Consider the following 19,245-nt stretch of genomic DNA (forward strand, 5'->3'; position numbering starts at 1 on the left):
GAGCTCTTGAACTTGAGAAGAATTTGTAGAAAAGCAGAGCGTCACTGGAGATCTTCCAGACTAGAAGTATTTCTCCAGGCTTGGAAGGACTCATTATCTTCTCTTCAATCAGCAATGTCGACAGCGAAAGCAAATTATTTCTCAAATCTCATCATGAGTCATAAACATAACTCAAAACTCTTATTCAATACAGTGTTGCAACTTACAGAGAGTAAGTCAACTCTCTGCTGTTCTAATTTGATAGCTCATGACTTTCTTACGTTTTTCAGAGACAGGGCTGAAACACTTAGAAATCATATTACTCCCTCCTCAAGCTGTTCATTAGACTACTCGGCTGCTTTGCCTGCTGGTGCTGATAAACTGTTCTCTGACTTCAAGGTTATTTCTCTGTCTGGATTAACTATGGTTGTAAAAGCAGCTCGATGTACAACCTGTTCTTTGGATCCTCTACCAGCCTGGGCTATAAAGGAACTGTGGTCAGCATTAGGACCCTACATTCTGTTTCTTTTAAATACTTCATTGACGACTGGAGTCTTCCCTGAATGTTTTAAATCAGCTGTGGTAGTGCCGATCTTGAAAAAGCCTGGACTGGATGTTGACATGGTCGCAAATTATAGACCCATCTCACATCTGTCTTTTTTATCTAAAGTCTTTGAAAAAGTGGTTTTTAAGCAGCTCACTGAGCATTTGTCAACAAGCAATCTGTTTGAACCATTTCAGTCTGCTTTTAGACCAAATCACTCCACAGAAACAGCTTTAGTAAAAGTGGTAAATGATCTGCTGGTAAATGCAGACAACAATCGTACTTCAGTTTTATTACTGCTGGATCTAAGTGCTGCGTTTGACACTGTGGATCACTGCATTTTATTGGATAGGCTTGAACATTTTATTGGAATTACAGGAAATGTTTTATCGTGGCTGAGATCTTACCTGTCTGGGAGGTCTCAGACTGTTAGTTTTAAAAATGATCTCTCCAAGACCTGTGCAGTGAGGCACGGGGTCCCTCAGGGCTCTGTACTTGGACCATTGCTGTTTTCTATGTATCTGCTGCCTCTTGGTGTTCTTTTACGTTCTTTTAATGTAACCTTTCATTGTTACGCTGATGACCTGCAGCTTTATGTTCCTTTAACCATTGGAAATTGTGCTGAAGTCTCTAAACTAGAATCTTGTCTATCTGCAATTAAGGGCTGGTTATCGGATAATTTCTTGCTCCTAAATACTGATAAAACAGAGTCGATGGTCATTGGGCCACACAAATTTCAGCACTTGTCCCAAAATTTCATCTTGAGAATTGATGACAGTGTCATAAATTGCAGGGACAATGTAAAAAACTAGGGCGTGTGATTCGACATGGTGCTCTCTTTCGAGTCTCATGTAAAAGAGATAACAAAGACCGCCTTTTATCATTTGAGGAACATAGCCAGAATCAGACAAGTTTTGTCAAGCGACACTGCAGAGGTTCTTATCCATGCATTTGTGTCTTCACATATTGATTATTGTGACGCTCTTCTTTCTGGGCTACCAAAGAAAAGTTTTAGAGGTCTACAGATGGTGCAAAATGCAGCTGCTCACATTTTAACAAGGACTGGGAAATTTGAGCACATTAGCCCTGTACTGAACTCTCTGCATTGGCTACCTTGTCAGGTTCGAGCAGATTTTAAGGTCCTGCTGCTCACCTACAAGGCTTTAAACGGATTGGCACCTTCATACCTCTCCGACCTTTTACATCTTTATGTTCCATCCCGTGCTCTCCGATCGCAGGACTCTGCCCTTCTAAAGGTTCCTAGAGCCAGAAAAAAGACAATTGGAGAGCGTGCTTTTTCTTTTCGTGCCCCGTTTCTGTGGAACAACCTCCCTCAAGATATTCGGCAGGCATGCTCTTTGAAGGTTTTTAAAACTAAGCTGAAGACACATTTGTTCACCCTATCTTACATGTCTTAATTCTATTGCTTTTAGTTTTTAAATTTTTACTGTTTTTAACTTGTATTGTGTCTTTTACCTGTATTGCTATGTATCGCTTTTATTTTACTTATCTTTTTAGTTTTAAATAGTTGTACAGCACTTTGTTTAAAAGCACTTTATAAATAAAGTTATTATTATTATTATTATTATTATTATTATTATCTGTCTTATCACTCAGACAGTGGTGCAAGTTTAGCAGTAAAGTTAGACCGAGCATCTGACCTGGGGTGCATCTTAACCCTCACAAGGTCCCCAACACGAAATGTGGCATGTCGATGTTTTAGGTCAGAGTGATGTTTTTTTTCTGAGATGTAGCTTCTTTGACAGCACTGGCTTCAACACATTTAGTCAAATAGTCAACAAACACGATCAAATAGGCATTACCAGCAGGGGTGCGGGGCAGTGGTCCAACAAAATCCACACCCACACATTCCCAGGATTTCTGGGGGACAATGGGAACCATAAGACCGGCTGCTTTTTTCTGACTTGGCTTGGTGATTTGGCACACTGAGCGTGAAGTCACATAGCGCTTCACATGAGCTGCCATTTTGGGACAGAAAAACCTAAAGCGCATTTTAGCCAATGTCTTAGAAACACCCAACTGACCTGCTACGGGGTGGTCGTGGTAATAGTCCAGCAAGGTGCCTCTCATGGAAGTAGGGGCAAACAGTTTCAGCTGTTTCAAAGGGTGCAAAGCACTGTCTGAGCTGTTCAGACAGTCCGCTTCAATGTCTCTGAGAAGTGGACCTGTGACATGATCATCTAGCTGCAGCTGTCTCAATTGTGAACCGTCAGCCAGAATGGCAGTGGGCAAAGTACGAATGTCCAGGCTGGCCATGACAGCATGATCTGGTCAAAGATCTGTCGGCCTGTCACAGGTCAGAGGCAAAGGGTTGTGTGACAGTGCATCAGGAACTTTGATTGGTGAACCAGGTTTGTGCACTATTGTGAAATCATAGTCCTGCAAGCGAAGTGAGTGACCAGTGGGCGAGTCGACTCGTTGGGTTTTGACGAGACATGAGCCACCTGAGACTGATGTAGTCAGTGAAGATAGTAACATGAACGCCTTTAACATATGGGCGGAAGTGTTCCAGGGCCCGTATCACAGCAAAGCACTCTTTCTCTGAAGTGCAGTAGGGGAGTTCAGCTTTGTGAAGGGAGCGACTAGCAAAAGCCACGGCATACTCACAACCTTTGTCATCCTTTTGCATCAACGCTGCACCAAGATCAATGTCACATGCATGAATGGAAAAGGGGCAGTTGAAGTCCAGAAATGACAGGATTGGGGCTGATGTGACATGGTCTTTCAAAGTGCCCATGGCTCTTTGATAGTTGTCATCCCAGTGGAAAGCATTGTCCTTTCTGGTGATGGCATGAATAGGTTCAGCATGACGGGCATAATTCTGAATGAAGCGCCGATAATAGCCAGTCAGGCCAAGGAACTGATGGATGTGCTTCACTGAGGTTGGGGTATCAAACTCCTTAACTGCCTTTACTTAGTCTGGATCGGGTTTAACACTGATGATGTAATGCAGTACCTGAGGAAGGTGAATTTATCGAGGCAGAATTGGCACTTTTTGAGCTTCAATGACAAGCCAGCAGCCTGGAGTCTGGCCAGCACCTCCTCAAGATCCACTAAGTGCTGTTCAAAGGTAGATGAGGCGATAACAATGTCATCCATCGTCATGTTTTGTAAATGAGGCCAGCAAGCACAGAGTTCATGAGTCTCTGAAAAGTTGCAGGTGCTTTGCAGAAGTGATGTTACTGCCATACAGGGCAACTCTGTATTTTTCAAGAGCATGTTTACTAATTAGGTTGATTCTGTCTTTTTCAGGTGGATGGCTTTTCAATTTGTCAAACTCACTCAACATGTGGGCAACAAAGGTGGGGAGTGGTTCATCCTGAGCCTGAACATGATCCAAAATTCCTCTCAGGATGCATTCTTGATTGTCGGAGGGCAGAAAAACTGTCTTAAACAGTTGACAGAATTGAGCCCATGATGTAATGTGGGAGCTCAATGCCTTGGACCATTTCCTGGGCTCTTTTGCAAGAAGGTGTGGCAGTTCATTTAGCAATTGCCCATTGGCTAGGTTCAATGAAGCTTTGTACGCGCCAACTGCACTTAGCCAGTCATCAGGTTGCACTTTGTCATCCCCAGCATACACAGGAGGCTCCAGTTTGATGTGATATAAAGCTGCTGCAATCACTCTGGAAGTGCTGCTGAGCTCGAGTGAGTGAGATGGGAGGAAAGGATTTGTAGGTTGAAATGGGTTGCTGGGCAGGAACGGGTTGGTGTTGTTGGCGGGTTCAGTCTTGTTCCTCGTAGGAACATGAGGTGTCGATGTGGCCATCGGGAAAACAGAAGACTGTGGGACTGCAGGAGGGGGAAGGTTTCCCATTGTGAGTTGGTCCCACTCTGCTGTATGTTCAGTGAGTCACGTAAACAGTCACTAAGTCTATTCACCTCAGTTAGCTCCACCACCAGTTGGCTAAGGCTAGGAGTCACATCTTCAACTATCTGGCACATCGGTAATGAGGTAGGTTCCATGTCTAAGTCAGAGTCATCTGGGCAGCGTTCCATTGTGATTTCCAAAAAAATTAAGCCACTCCAGAACACGGCGCAGTCTTTGTATAGCAGTAAAAGAGTCAGACTACAAAGACAAAACTGCAAAAATGCCTGTCAAGACTAAATTTGGAAAAACCACATCTGAACTAAAACAAGACTGGAGTGATCACAATCATGTTATCACAGTTTTTAAATTATCTTTTGTCCTTAAAAAAATCTACATCATGTGCAATTTCCATTGCAAACATTAATCACCATTAAATTAAGAGGGGATGGCAGTAAAACCTCCGGAATGGAGATGGCGTTCTCGGGAAATCCGGACCCCTCTTAATTGAGCATTGAGAAACGGCCCCATTTTTGGTTAGTATGTATCATTGTTTTATATTAAAAAATACATTTTTTAAGACCATTGTTAGTTTTAATCTAGTTTAAACCAAATCACTCCGCTGGATTTAGCTACATTTTGGACAGTGTTTCCAGAATGCAGTAGCTAGCGAACTGATTGGAGACCAAAACAGCCAATCAGAATTTTTTTTTTTCATCCAAGTCTGTGATTGGTTGGTTGTGTGGCAAAAATATGAAAGTGTACAGAAAGACTTGAGCGTGCAGGGAGCAGAGATGTTGAGAGTGCGAGCGACACACTGCGAGCAGGTCCTCAAAGGTCTGAGCAAGAGCAAATTCAAAAACTGAGCGAGAGGGGCTGCTATTGTGTGTGTATATGGATAACAGCAAACAGTAAGATACATTTTTTTACACGCAGCAATGAATTTAAAATTTTGCCTTTCTTCACTCAAAATATGTTTCTCCTCAAAATGCAATATTTGTACTTGTAAAATAATTGTGAGGGCGCATAAACAATTTTGCATGCGCTCAGAATAGTGGCACAAAAATAACGGCATATTAAAAGGGAGTTTTTTCTTCCCACTGCTGCCAAAGTGCTTGCTCATAGGGGGTCACATGATTTTTGGGTTTTCTCTGTATGTATTACTGTAGGGTCTACCATACAATACAAAGTGGCTTGAGGCAACTGTGTTTGCGATTTGGAGCTGTGTAATTAAAATTGAATTGAATTGAATAATACAGAATGAAAGTAACCAGTTGTTTGAGGAAAATCACTTCATATGAATGTTTTAATGGGTAAGAGGCTTCTTATAAAGCCCATATTATGTTACTACAGTCGATTCTATCTGTAACATATGTGTTAAATAAATACTATCTTATGCCACGTTATACCTCTAATGAAAGAATTATTGAATCATTATACGGCTATAGGCCACATTATGCCTTGGATTAAAGATTGTGAAATCATTATGTAGTTTTAGGTTGCATTATACTCCTGACTTAGAAGAAGGTGATAACTATTACATTTATTTGACAGATTTTTATTACATTAGACTGCTGATTTATTGTGAATGAATGACATTGTTTTATGATGCATTATACTGCTGATTCATAAGAAGTACTGTTTTCAGAGAATCATGGCCTTATTTGTCTGATTAGGAAGAACAGAACATACTGCACAGGAAGCCAAGATCATAACTTAGGCTCACTGAGAGAGAAAGGATGTGGATGTTTAGGTTTTATGACTTCGAAGGGGGGCTGAAGCTATACGAATGTGAGAAACGGTCAGACACTTCAAGATCTGGCGGACACCCTCCTGTCCACATCTCCCGTTTGGACGCTTTTTAATCCTTAAAGTGTTGTATGGAATAAATGTATAATATCCACAAAACTTGATTGTTGATTGAGCATTTATACACCGAGTGTTGTTCTTCCTTCAGTCCAAAGATCAACGAATTGGGATATTTAACAACAGCTTTTTTTTAACTATTATTATTAAATATTTCATTTTGCATATTAATCTCCTGCCTGTGTAATCTGAGTCTGTGTGTGTTCGTGTGTGTGCATGCTGCAGGTGACGTAGGCGTGTGCATGTGTGCCCCGGTTGCAGTTCCTTTCAACATGGCCGGAGGAGAGGTGTCCTGGCAGGCGTGTGACACACACAGATCAGACCTGTAATTCTGTGTTGCAGATGTGCAGTAAAGAATCCATAGACCCAGTGTAGTCTCCTGCCACTTACTTGCATGCCCGAACACGACGCAATGACAGGCGTAACTTATAGACAGGTTACTTATCCACTCACCATTTTCACGTTGTTTATAATACGGATAGTCTCTTAATTACTACAAAACTTTACAGGAAAAGGTTCACATAATATGCACTGAAAGCGGCACAGCTGCTGTTTGTGTGCTTGATTTGTGGAAATCATTTTAAATGAATGTGTGACCTGAAAAGCCTCGGATGTAAATACCAGAAACATGCTAATATGTTTATAAAATTTAGCAAATTTTCACCATTTTTGAAAGATAAACTTTAGCTTTAAGTTTCCCAGAATGGTAAATTTCCTTTTTAGATAATTGAGTCCAAAAGAGATCAATTATAAGCCTTCATTTCTTCCAACATCAAAACCATCTGCCCTCAGTTGAGAGCAGAATCAGTCTCTTACTGTGTGCCTGAGGGTGCAGGTTCATGACTGAAGACTGGAGGATAATCTCTGGACATGTCACTGTTCATGGACACAGAGCTGGATCCTGGAAACTCTGCTCTGTGGTTGTGTTGTTGACGTCTGCAAACAAAAACATAGAATCAAGTGAGATTTTTCTTCTGCATGTACCTGTTCTTGGTCATTCAGCTGCTTCTCTCTCTGTGTCACATTTATAAGGCAAAATAACTGTCTTGCAATTTCTATAATGTATGTAGGACAAGCCATTGCCAGGTATTTCTTTATAAATCACATTAGAAATCTCGGACAATATTTTTGAGTTTGGATTTTCATTTAAGTTTTTCTGTTACAGTCACAAATGGCCATTCCCTCATCAGTATTTACTAATCCTCAGTTACCAGAATAAAGAGTCATAGGAAGTTGATTAAAAAACTTGCCATGTTTACAGCATTTTATCCAGACCTTGTCTTGGGTTATGGAATGAATGTATCAATGACTGAAAATTGTGTTTTACCTATCTTAGACCGTTCTTCTACATAAGGGGTCTCAAACTTGGCCTCTGTCACATCTACTTGCGCATATTGATGTGAAGAATGTTTTCAGAATATTTTTTAAATTGTTTTTCGGAAAAAAACTATTTAATATTAAGGCAAAATGAGCAGAGTGTTACAGTCATGGCCCTTTAAGAATGTAGCATCATGGGTGGTGTAGTCCATGCTGCAGGGAGAACATGTAGAACTGCCCCTCCCATAGTTTGTGTGTGAGTGCGAGGGAGGGAGAAAGTACGAATAGTTGCCTACCAAAAACGGGAGATGAAAGAATGTAAATATAATAAAAATCACTGCAGCCAAAAAGAGTGCCTGACGAATCCAGTTGTAAGTAAACATTTAAGACTCGACTGTACACTGTGTTTGTGTTTTCCTCCGAAACGACCAAGTTCCATTGGAGCAGCCTTTCAATGCCTCTCTCTGTCTCCCCCTAGCAAAGTTGGCCCAGACAGTAAAGGTAGTTCCCGGCTATGAGCCCGACAAGGAACCCGACGCAATAGGCAGAGGTCCCTTTACTACGGTTCAGAGCCGCAGACCTGCCCAAGGTAACAAGCGAGTACAAACATGTTGAAGGATTTAAGTGGTCAAACACATAATACACATTGAAAGCAACACAGCTGCTGCTTGAAAAGTTATTTTTTAGAAACCTTTTCAAATGAATGCGTTACCTTAAAAGCCTCGGTCACATATACTAGAAACACGCTAATGTGTTTATAAAGTTTGGCCCATTCTTTCACCATTTTTCGAAGATAGAGTTTCTTATAACTTCCATGAATGGTGTCTTTATTTTCCACGTCATTGATTGTTCCAAAATCCTACTGATCATCAATCTCAACCAAAACCTGATGTAGAAAAGATTAAGCACAATTCAATGACCCTACCCTTGAACAACTACTTATATGAAAGACTCCAAAACCATCTTCACTCAGTTGAGAGCAGAATCAGTCTCTTACTGTGTGCCTGAGGGTGCAGGTTCATGACTGAAGACTGGAGGATAATCTCTGGACATGTCACTGTTCATGGACATAGAGCTGGATCCTGGAAACTCTGCTCTGTGGTTGTGTTGTTGACGTCTGCAAACAAAAACAGAATCAAGTGAGAGTTTTCTTCTGCATGTACCTGTTCTTGGTCATTCAGCTGCTTCTCTCTCTGTGTCACATTTATGACAACTTCTATAATGTATGTAGCTCAAGTGATTGCCAGGTATTTCATTTTAAATCACATTTCTTCCTGATAAAAAATGGCGTTATTTTTTTTACCTCTATTCAGAGTGCACGTAAAACAATTTTGCAAGTGCAAGTGTTGCATTTTGAAGAAACATATTTTAAGTAGAGATGGCACGATGCCACTTTTTTATGTCCGATACCATAAATATGGATATCTGCCGATACCGATATGAATCCGATATAGTGTGTTCTTTAATCAATAAAACTGTTTTTTTTATATCTTGCTGCATTTTGTATAAGTTCATACTCAAGTTTAAATAAACAACAACACTAAAGCTATTCTGTTATACCTGTATGTAAAAAATACACTGCACCCAAAATATTTCATAGTTCAGCAACACTGATCAATCTAATAAACTTAAACCTGCACCATCCTCCCTATTCTGGTATTTTAAAGAGTACTTAGCAGAAATATTAAGCAACCTAACTAATAGGGTTGCAAACTCCCAGCAAAAAAAAGGGAACCACCCCCCCACCCTCCACCTCATGATGCTTAATCGACGTAATCAACTTCAATTTGATGCAGTGTGAAAAAAAATGCACAGAAATATTTTTTTTTTCAAGAATAATTAAACAGATTCAACATCTTTCTTCTACAGAATTGCAGACTGCACAGATGGTATCTTAGACTTAACAGTTACTATATACAGTAATGAACTTCTATATATTTTACATAAGATTAAAACTTTGGGTGTAAGATTTGGATAATTGTTTATTAAAAGCTAGACATTTTAAATGAGACTAAGAAAGAAAAGTATGTCTTTGTGCCCCCTTTTCCCTGTTAATGCCCTGTCGGCCCCCCTGGCTAAACTTTGCTAGATCCGCCCCTGCACAGTTACCAGCCGTCAGCTACGTAGAAAAGGATCCTGGAGTAGAAAGTAATATTAAATAAATTCTAACAACAGCTTATCAAGCTTAAACGTGCTGCTGTTGTTCAGCCGCTGGTTTCCTCTTTCTGGTGCAAAGTGGGCCAAAAACAAAGAAGAGAGACGGACTCACGACAGAAAAGCTAATATCGGATCGTCCATCTCTAATTTTAAGCGAACAAAATTCATTGCTGCGTGTAAAAATGTATTTTACTGTTTGCTATTATCCATATACACACACACAATAGCAGCCCCTATCCCTCAGTTTTTTATTTGCTCTTGCTCAGATCTTTGAGGAATTGCTCCCAGTGTGTCGCTCAGGCTCTCAACATCTCTGCTCCCTGTCCGCTCAAGTCTTTTTGTACACTGGTATATTTGTGCCACAAAACGGACTTGTATGAAAAAAAAAAAAAATCTGATTTGCTGTTATGGTCTCCAATCAGCTCACTAACTAGTGTAGCTAGTGAGCCAGGCAAACATCCCATAATGCATTTCGTCCAAAACTTTAACAATGCAATGGCGGAGGAACGCAACAAAAAAGTTTGAAATATTATTCTTTCTGGATCACAAAATAAACAAAATAAACATATTTTTAGATGATTATGTAATGTAAACTTCATGAACTCCCAGCCCATTGTTCCTTCAGTGGGCTGGTTTCAGTCTTTATGCAAATGTATTGTTTAGAAGACTGGAGAAACCTGCAGTCAGCTGAGACTGAAGAAGTCACTTGGATGAGTGACGAAACGCTTCTCCCACAAAACGCTACGTCCAGATGAACAGAATCAACTTTTGGAGGTGTAAACTTCAAATATCTGCTCTATTCATCAAGACATCACATATTTGCAAAAGTGTTCTGACGTTTTCGGAGATGCCTGTAACCCATCGTTTTCAGGCCGCCTGCGGTCTCTCGCTACTCAGATTAAACAAGATATATAAGTCACTTTCATAACTTCTAGATGTTAATGTTTGTTTAATGTTTATTTCAGTCTTTGATTTGTTCCTGAGTAAATCAGCTTGCCTAAGATTAAAGTTAAGCTTCATAACTGCACCTTTTATTTAATACTGAAATCTTACGCGGAGAGCTGTCAGTATATTTTGAATTTCACCCTTCATATCCCCTGATGTAAAATGTTCTCTTCTTATTTAAACAGCTGACTGTGATTTAAATCTAACATTTATTAAATTCAGTTCTTTGTATTCTTTAACAGCCAAGAAAGACACGGCTCAAAGTGGTCTAACTTAAAAAATGATCTTTAATTTTACATTTTCCGGAAAATGGAGACTGAGCACACACAGAAATGCCAGCTCAAGTCTGAAAACATTAGAAGCCAGCATGGTTATATATATGGTTCCGCTGCACGTCGCACACACTCAGTTTACTTAGTTCCTCTTTTTTGTGTCTAATTTACTAATATGCCTGTGCACTAAAGCTTCCTCTTTTCTTTTTGTCAAATGTCCGGTGGAACTTAATTTCGACCTTAAAACTTCAAATAGAACGTAATTATATGCAGTAAGTGAAGGTAACTTCAACAACTTGGTCTAGACGAGGCACCTGTGATTGACAGAGCCCACAGAGCTTTGGTCATGGGCACGATGAATTCAGATTTTCCGGGACCTGCCACCTGAGGTGGCAAAGCGGAGAGCTATGTTCACCGTTGTGAGAAGGATGCTACGCGATAAACCGGGGGTCAAATACGGACTTCTTTACCCAGCCAAACTACAAGTGTCTCACGATGGTATCGAGAAGTTTTTTTTACTGATCCAGAAAAAGCACGACAGTATGCAGAATGCCTCATTGGAGACGTGGATAACGGAGGATCACGGGATCCTGTCCCACGTGAGATAAGGGCAGATAATGCCACAATACACCACCCAGAACTTGAATAACTTCTACGCAGGTGACATCTAGCAGTGACTATCACTTTATTACTGTTTTTTTTTTCTGTGTACCTAAGAGTCAACAATACAATAATTGTTTTTTTTTCTTCCTGCTGTGTTTACTTTGTATTTTCATGGGTTGGGTTTGTTGGGTGGGAAATTGCAATCCGTAGAATACGTTCTAGTCAATATGGGACAATACACATAAATCACTAACAGTATGGCCTCAATAGATGGTGATGGAAATAATTCATAATGATTACAGGACATCAGTTTACTGGCTCTTATCGCTTAACAATGCAGAATTATCATATAGAAATAAAAAAATCCTGAAGTTGTGCACTATTTGAACATGTTGCCTGCCTGCACCACTAAAGGACGCCTTGAGACACATCTGTCTCACCCTAGCAGCACCTGTCCCTCTCCTCTCCTCCTCTTCAGTTTGCCTCAACATACGCTCGTCATATTCCCACATAGCAAGCAGGTCTGGCCCGAATCTGGTATCAAACCGGCACTGCTGGTTGACTTCTGGCATGATAAGACGTATGTCATCCAGATATGGGCCAGGCATAGATGGCACTGTGTATGTGATGGCATGCCATATCTGGCTCGATTGTGATTTGGTTTATGTGGCCCAGGCTCATAGAAAACAGGTCTGGCCGTGATCTAGCATCAAGCTGGCACTTCTGACTGACTGGTGTCATGGCAGGGTGTCGACCAGATGCGGGCCAGGTTTGGCAATGATGGCACTATTTATGTTCCTATTTTCCTATTTTAGTTAGAAGAACCAAATGCCATGTTGCAATACTATACTGCTATGGTAGCCAACGTTTCAAATAATGCCATATTAAAAAAGGAGTTTTTTCTTCCCACTGTCACTAAAGTGCTTGCTTATAGGAGGTCATATGGAATTGGGTTTTTCTCTGTATGTATTACTGAAAGGTTCTACAGTACAATATCAAGTAGCTTGAGGCAACTGTTTTTGTGATTTAGAGCTGTATAATTAAGATTGAACTGGATACTACAGACTGAAAGTAACACAGTTGTGTCAGTGGTTGTTTAAGGAAAATTTTTAATGGGTAAGAGGCTTCTTATAAAGACTGTAGTATGTTACTAAACTTTATTCTATCTACTCACCATTTTCACATTGTTTATGATAGAGATAGTCTCTTAATTACTACAGAGCTTTACAGGAAAACATTTCAATGGGTTAAACACATAATACACACTGAAAGTGGCACAGCTGCTGTGTGTGTGGTTGATTTGTGGAAATAATTTCAAATGAATGTGTGAACTAAAAAGCCTCAGTCGTAAATATTAGAAACATGCTAATATGTTAATAAAATTTAGCAAACACAAATACAGTTTAACTTCAAGCTTCCAAGAATGGCGTGTTTACTTTTTAAATAATTGATTGCTGAATATTGCGCCTTGGGGCAACTGTTGTTGTGATTTGGCGCTATATAAATATAATTGAATTGAATTGAATCCATAAGCAATCTATTATTAGCCTATATTTCTCTAACATCAAAACCATCTTCACTCAGTTGAGAGCAGAATCAGTCTCTTACTGTGTGCCTGAGGGTGCAGGTTCATGACTGAAGACTGGAGGATAATCTCTGGACAATTCACTGCTCATGGACATAGCACTGGATCCTGGAAACTCTGCTCTGTGTTTGTGTTGTTGACGTCTGCAAACGAGAACATAGAATCAAGCACCGTTCTTCTACATCAGGGGTCTCAAACTCGCAGCCCACGGGCCACTTGCGGCCCACATATTGATGTGAAGAATGATATTTTAAAAATTATTAAAAAATAATATTTAATATGAAAGCAATATGTGCAGAGCGTTACAGGCATGGCCCTTTAAGAATGTAGCATCATGGGCGGTCTAGTCCGTGCTGCAGGCAGAACATGTGGGACTGGCCCTCCCATAGTGTGTGTGTGACCGCAAGGGAGGGAGAAAGTACGAATAGCTACCAGCCAGAAACGGGAGATGGAAGAATGTAAATAAAATAGAAATCACTGCAGCCAAAAAAGAGTGCCTGACGAGCCCAGTTGTAAGTAAGAGTTTAAGACTCGACTGTACACTGTGATCGTGTTTTCCTCTGAAACGATCAAGTTCCGTTGGAGCAGCCTTTCAACGCATTCTCTGTCTCCCGCTAGCAAAGTTGGCCCAAGTCATAAAGCTAGTTCCCGGCTACGAGCCCGACACGGAACCCAATGTATTAGGCAGAGGTCCCTTTACTACCGTTCAGAGCTGCAGACCTGCCCATTTTTATTTTGTTAAATCCCAACAAAATGATAGCAGAAGTGCTCCCACAGGTCTGGCCAAAGAGAGGACGTATTAGTTTATTTGGTAGTTCAATGAAAGGATTCAGTTAGTTAAGAGTGAGGAAAAAATGCATTCACGTTTGCAGTTTTGTCTTGTTATACAAAATATGAAATTTTAAAAAACAAACAAACAAAACACAACATTTTAGGAAATAATTAGTGGTTGTTTTCTTGAACACTAAAGTGGCCCTCCAGTCAGATGACGATGCTACCAGTGGCCTCATTTGAGTTTGAGACCCCTTTTCTATATTAACCTGTTTTTGATCACTGAGCTGGTTCTATCTCGCTGTCAGATTTAGGAGACTGAAAAACTCATTTTTCTCTCTATTGCTATAATTTCTAACATCATGGGCGGTGTAGCGCATGCTGTAGGGAGAACATAGGACAGGCTATTGCCAGGGTAACCATTTTAAATCACATTACAAAGCATAATTTATATTTTTGAGACTGCATTACGGTTATTCTGTTACATACAGAATGACTATTTCCTTCATCATATTTCACTAATCCTACCAGCTGTTTCCAGGATAAGGAGTCACATACGTTTAACACACAGTGGTTAAACATAGAATATACATTGAAAGCAACACAGCTGCTGCTTGAAAATTTGTTTTGTAGAAATCTTTTCAAATGAATGTGTTACCTTAACAGCCTTGGTCATATATACTAGAAAAACGCTAATATGTTTATAAAGTTTGGCCTATTCTGTCACCATTTTTGGAAGATAGAGTTTCTTATAACTTCCAACAATGGTGTCTTTACTTTCCACGTCATTGATTGTTCCAAAAGCCTCCATTTCATACCTACCGATCATTAATCTCAACCAAAACCTCATGTAGAAGAGATTAAGCACAATCCAATGACCCTACCCTTGAACAGCTACTTTGAAATGATATGAAAGACTCCAAAACCATCTTCACTCAGTTGAGAGCAGAATCAGTCTCTTACTGTGTGCCTGAGGGTGCAGGTTCATGACTGAAGACTGGAGGATAATCTCTGGACATGTCACTGCTCATGGACATAGCGCTGGATCCTGGAAACTCTGCTCTGTGGTTGTGTTGTTGACGTCTGCAAACAAAAACATAGAATCAAGTGAGATTTTTCTTCTGCATGTAGCTGTTCTTGGTCATTCAGCTGCTTCTCTCTGTGTGTCACATTTATGAGACAAAAGAACTATCTTACAATTTCTATAATGTATACAGGACAATTGCCAGGTATTTCTTTTTAAATCACATTAGAAACCTCGGACAATATTTTTGACTTTGGATTTCATTTAAGTTTTTCTGTTATATTCACAAATGATCATTCAGTAATCCTAATGTCAGTTACCAGAATAAGGAGTCACAGGAAGTTGATTAAACGACTTGCTATGTTTACAGAGATTTATCAGTCTGGCTTTGAGCAAATTCACATGAAAGCAGTTGGTGCCATCAAACCGATCAGTCATAGATAAGTGTACTGGTAGGACAGCAGTTATTTTACAAAGTAGAATAAAACTACAAAACTTATTTGAAAAACAAATATCACGATGTCAAACTTGCAAAAACTCCCCAAACGGTTATAGCACATGGCCGCTGCTCCCTGAGCCTGGTTCTGCCCAAGTTTCTTCCAGTGAAAAGGGAGTTTTTCCTTCCCACTGTCGCCAAAGTGCTTGCTCATAAGGGGTCATATGATTGTTGGGTTTTCTCTGTATGTATTACTATAGGGTCTACAATACAATTTAAAGTGCCTTGAGGTGACTGTTGGTGTGATTTAGTCCTGTATTAAATAAAATTGAATTGTATTGAATGATACAGACTGAAAGTAACACAGCTGTGTCAGTGGTTATTTGAGAGAGGCTTCTTATGAAGGCTATATTATGTTACTAAAGGTTTATTCTATCCACTCACCATTGTCACATTGTTTATAATAGAGACAGTCTCTTAATTAATACAAAACTTCATAGGAATACATTTCAATGGGTTAAACACATAATACAAAATGAAAGCGGCGCAGCTGCTTTTTGTGTGGTTGGTTTGAGGAAACAATTTCAAATGAATGTGTGATCTGCAAAGTCTTGGTCGTAAATACTAGAAACATGCTAATATGTTAATAAAATTTAGCAAATTTTCACCATTTTTGGAAGATATAGTTTAGCTTAAAGCTTCCAAGAATGTTGTGTTTACATTTTAGACAACTGATTGTTCCAAAAGCCTCCATTTCTTCCAACATCAAAACAATCTTCACTCATTTGATAGCAGAATCAGTCTCTTACTGTGTGCCTGAGGGTCCAGGTTCATGACTGAAGACTGGAGGATAATCTCTGGACATGTCACTGCTCATGGACATAGAGCTGGATCCTGGAAACTCTGTTCTGTGTTTGTGTTGTTGACGTCTGAAAACACAAACATAGAATCAATCAAAGACCGTTCTTCTACATCAGGGGTCTCAAACTCGTGGCCCACGGGCCACTTGCGGCTTCTGTCACCTCTACTTGCAGTCTGCATATTGATGTAAAGAATTTTTTTTTTAAATTATTGTTCCAAAAAATAGTTAAAATGAAGGTAATATGAGCAGAGTGTTAGAGGCATGGCCCTTTAAGAATGTAGCATCATGGGCGGTCTAGTCCGTGCTGCAGGCAGAACATGTGGGACTGGCCCTCCCATAGTGTGTGTGTGACCGCAAGGGAGGGAGAAAGTACGAATAGCTACCAGCCAGAAACGGGAGATGGAAGAATGTAAATAAAATAGAAATCACTGCAGCCAAAAAAGAGTGCCTGACGAGCCCAGTTGTAAGTAAGAGTTTAAGACTCGACTGTACATTCTGTTCGTGTTTTCCTCCGAAACGATCAAGTTCCGTTGGAGCAGCCTTTCAACGCATTCTCTATCTCTCCCTAGCAAAGTTGGCCCAGACGGTAAAGCTAGTTCGCAGCTACGAGCCCGACACAAAATCCGACGTATTAGCCAGAGGTCCCTTTGCTACCGTTCAGAGCCGCAGACCTGCCCAAGATAACAAGCGAGTACAAACATGTTGAGGGATTGGCTGTGTTAGTTCATTGAGAGATTTATGTTGACAGAAACCAATTTTCAGTAGCAGTCAAAAACCAATGTGTACGCTAACGTCTGCATTTTTATTTTGTTAAAAACCCACAAATTATAGTATTAGTGCTCCCACAGGTCTGGCCAAAAGACAGGACCTATTAGTTTATTTGGTAGTTCAATGAAAGGATTCAGTTAGTTAGTTCATTCTGCGGTTTTAATCCCTATTTGCATTTTATTTGCCCCAAAAACAGTTATGTACAAAAGGACGGTTAGCACGGCAGGTCCGTACAAAGACAGACTTGACAAAAAGGCAAAAAAAAAAAAAGTACGAGGAAAAAATCAAAGGAGTGAAAGGGTCAGACCCATACGAGCATACGAGTGGAGTAAGGACGTTAGCATGCTGCCCATCTTTCATCACGCACATATTTACTATTATATGGTCCTAAGTGTGAGTGCATACACTCACAACATGTTTAGTAACTTCAGATGCCTGCAACAAGCCCAGGTGCAGTTTACTTTGGTGATTTGGACTATTCCATTTCACAGCTGTTACATTTTTTTCCGTAATATCCTGTACAGGCCAACACAATCTATTTGTTGTTTCAGGTTGTAGTATTACACAACATTTTTGGTTGTTTCGTGGCTGTTTTGATATCGCTCTCTCTCTTAACCGATCAAATCTGGCTGTGGTAGCAGCTTTAAACTCGGTATGACCCAGGTTGATAGAGGGTGCCCAGTTTGGATCGCATTCCAGCATTTTGTAGGTTGGTTTTCCCACAAAACACAACAAACATTAGCCCACAAAGCCACAGTGAACAAAGCAACATAGCACAGTGAATTCAATTCAAATCAATATAAGACTTATTCGTAACCTACATCAACAATTATGTTATGATAAGTTACGTAATAACTACAACAGAAGACGTACCTTTGTGGAAATGCTTGGAGCAGACTAACATGTGAGCTGGAGTGTTCTGAAACATTATATTTGGTCTTCGAATGTCTGCAATCCAGGTCATCCGTCGGGTCTTTGTTACTTGGGAAACATGGCTTAAACAATTTCTTTTCTACAACGTAATCCGATAAAACCCGATCTCTTTACCCGTCGGCTTCCCGTGGCTGCCAAGCGACCTGCTATTTCCAATAATAATGCAACAGCTTCTTGCCATTTTTTGTGTTTCTTTTTATCGCTGTGTGACTGTTTTCATGTGAAAGCCCTCGTGCGCTAGTACCGCTTGCCACTCATACCCACAATCCTTTGTGGTTTTACCCCGGAAATGACATCACATTTTAAATCTCTATTGCCAGGGTAACCATTTTAAATCACATTACAATGCATAAATAATATTTTTGAGACTGCATTACGGTTGTTCTGTTATATACAGAATCTTCACTCAGTCGAGAGCAGAATCAGTCTCTTACTGTGTGCCTGAGGGTGCAGGTTCATGACTGAAGACTGGAGGATAATCTCTGGACATGTCACTGCTCATGGACATAGAGCTGGATCCTGGAAAGTCTGCTCTGTGTTTGTGTTGTTGACGTCTGAAAACACAAACATAGAATCAATCAAAGACCGTTCTTCTACATCAGGGGTCTCAAACTCGTGGCCCGCGGGCCACTTGCGGCCTCTCTCACCTCTACTTGCAGTCCGCATATTGATGTAAAGAAATATTTTTTTTTTATAATTATTGTTCCAAAAAAATATGTAATATGAAGACAATATAAGCAGAGTGTTACAGGCATGGCCCTTTAAGAATGTAGCATCATGGGTGGTGTAGGCAGAACATGTGGGACTGCCCCTCCCATAGTATGTGTGAGCGCGAGGGAGGGAGAAAGTACGAATAGCTACCAGCCAGAAACGGGAGATGGAAGAATGTAAATATGATAAAAATCACTGCAGCCAAAAAGAGTGCCTGACGAGCCCAGTTGTAAGTAACCTGTTAAGACTCGAATGTACCCTGTGTTCGTTTTATCTTCTGAAACGATCAAGTTCCGTTGACCAAAGCACCATTGGAGCAACTTTTCAATGCATTTTCTGTCTCCCGCTAGTTAAGTTGACCCAGACAGTAAAACTAGTTCCCAGCTACGAGCCCGGTACAGAATCCGACGTATTAGCCAGAGGTCCCTTTACTATGGTTTAGAGCCGAGGTAACAAGTGAGTACAAACATGTTGAGGGATTGGCTGTGTTAGTTCATTGAGAGATTTATGTGGAAAAACTTTCCCTTCCACATGTATTCTAGTGGATTTTGCCAGTCGCTAATATCGTTTTTCACTTGTAAAATCTCTGATTTTAACTGTCAACTTCACTCTGTAGGAGCTTCCAACTCTGAAATAGACTTCC

The 19,245-nt window shown here is 40.2% G+C and overlaps 2 protein-coding genes across 4 annotated transcripts in view; both read right to left on the bottom strand.

The window, feature by feature from the left end:
• Positions 1-19,245, bottom strand: part of LOC116309971 — a 195,486-nt gene that overhangs the window by 52,624 nt on the left and 123,617 nt on the right. The gene's annotated exons all lie outside the window — the stretch shown is intronic.
• Positions 1-19,245, bottom strand: part of LOC116312945 (protein NLRC3-like) — a 52,789-nt gene that overhangs the window by 28,325 nt on the left and 5,219 nt on the right. For 2 of the 3 annotated variants that reach the window (XM_039608021.1, XM_039608022.1), the window contains 6 exons: positions 18,326-18,445; positions 16,138-16,257; positions 14,832-14,951; positions 13,121-13,240; positions 8,533-8,652; positions 7,035-7,154 (listed from right to left, as the gene is read on the bottom strand). In XM_039608021.1, coding sequence (XP_039463955.1) covers positions 7,035-7,154; positions 8,533-8,652; positions 13,121-13,240; positions 14,832-14,951; positions 16,138-16,257; positions 18,326-18,445 — 720 coding nt within the window. The remainder of the gene's footprint in view (positions 1-7,034; positions 7,155-8,532; positions 8,653-13,120; positions 13,241-14,831; positions 14,952-16,137; positions 16,258-18,325; positions 18,446-19,245) is intronic. The other variant, XM_039608023.1, reaches the window with a different exon arrangement.

This window comes from Oreochromis aureus, linkage group 3, assembly GCF_013358895.1.
Source record: "Oreochromis aureus strain Israel breed Guangdong linkage group 3, ZZ_aureus, whole genome shotgun sequence".
In the NCBI taxonomy this organism is placed as follows: Eukaryota; Metazoa; Chordata; class Actinopteri; order Cichliformes; family Cichlidae; genus Oreochromis; species Oreochromis aureus.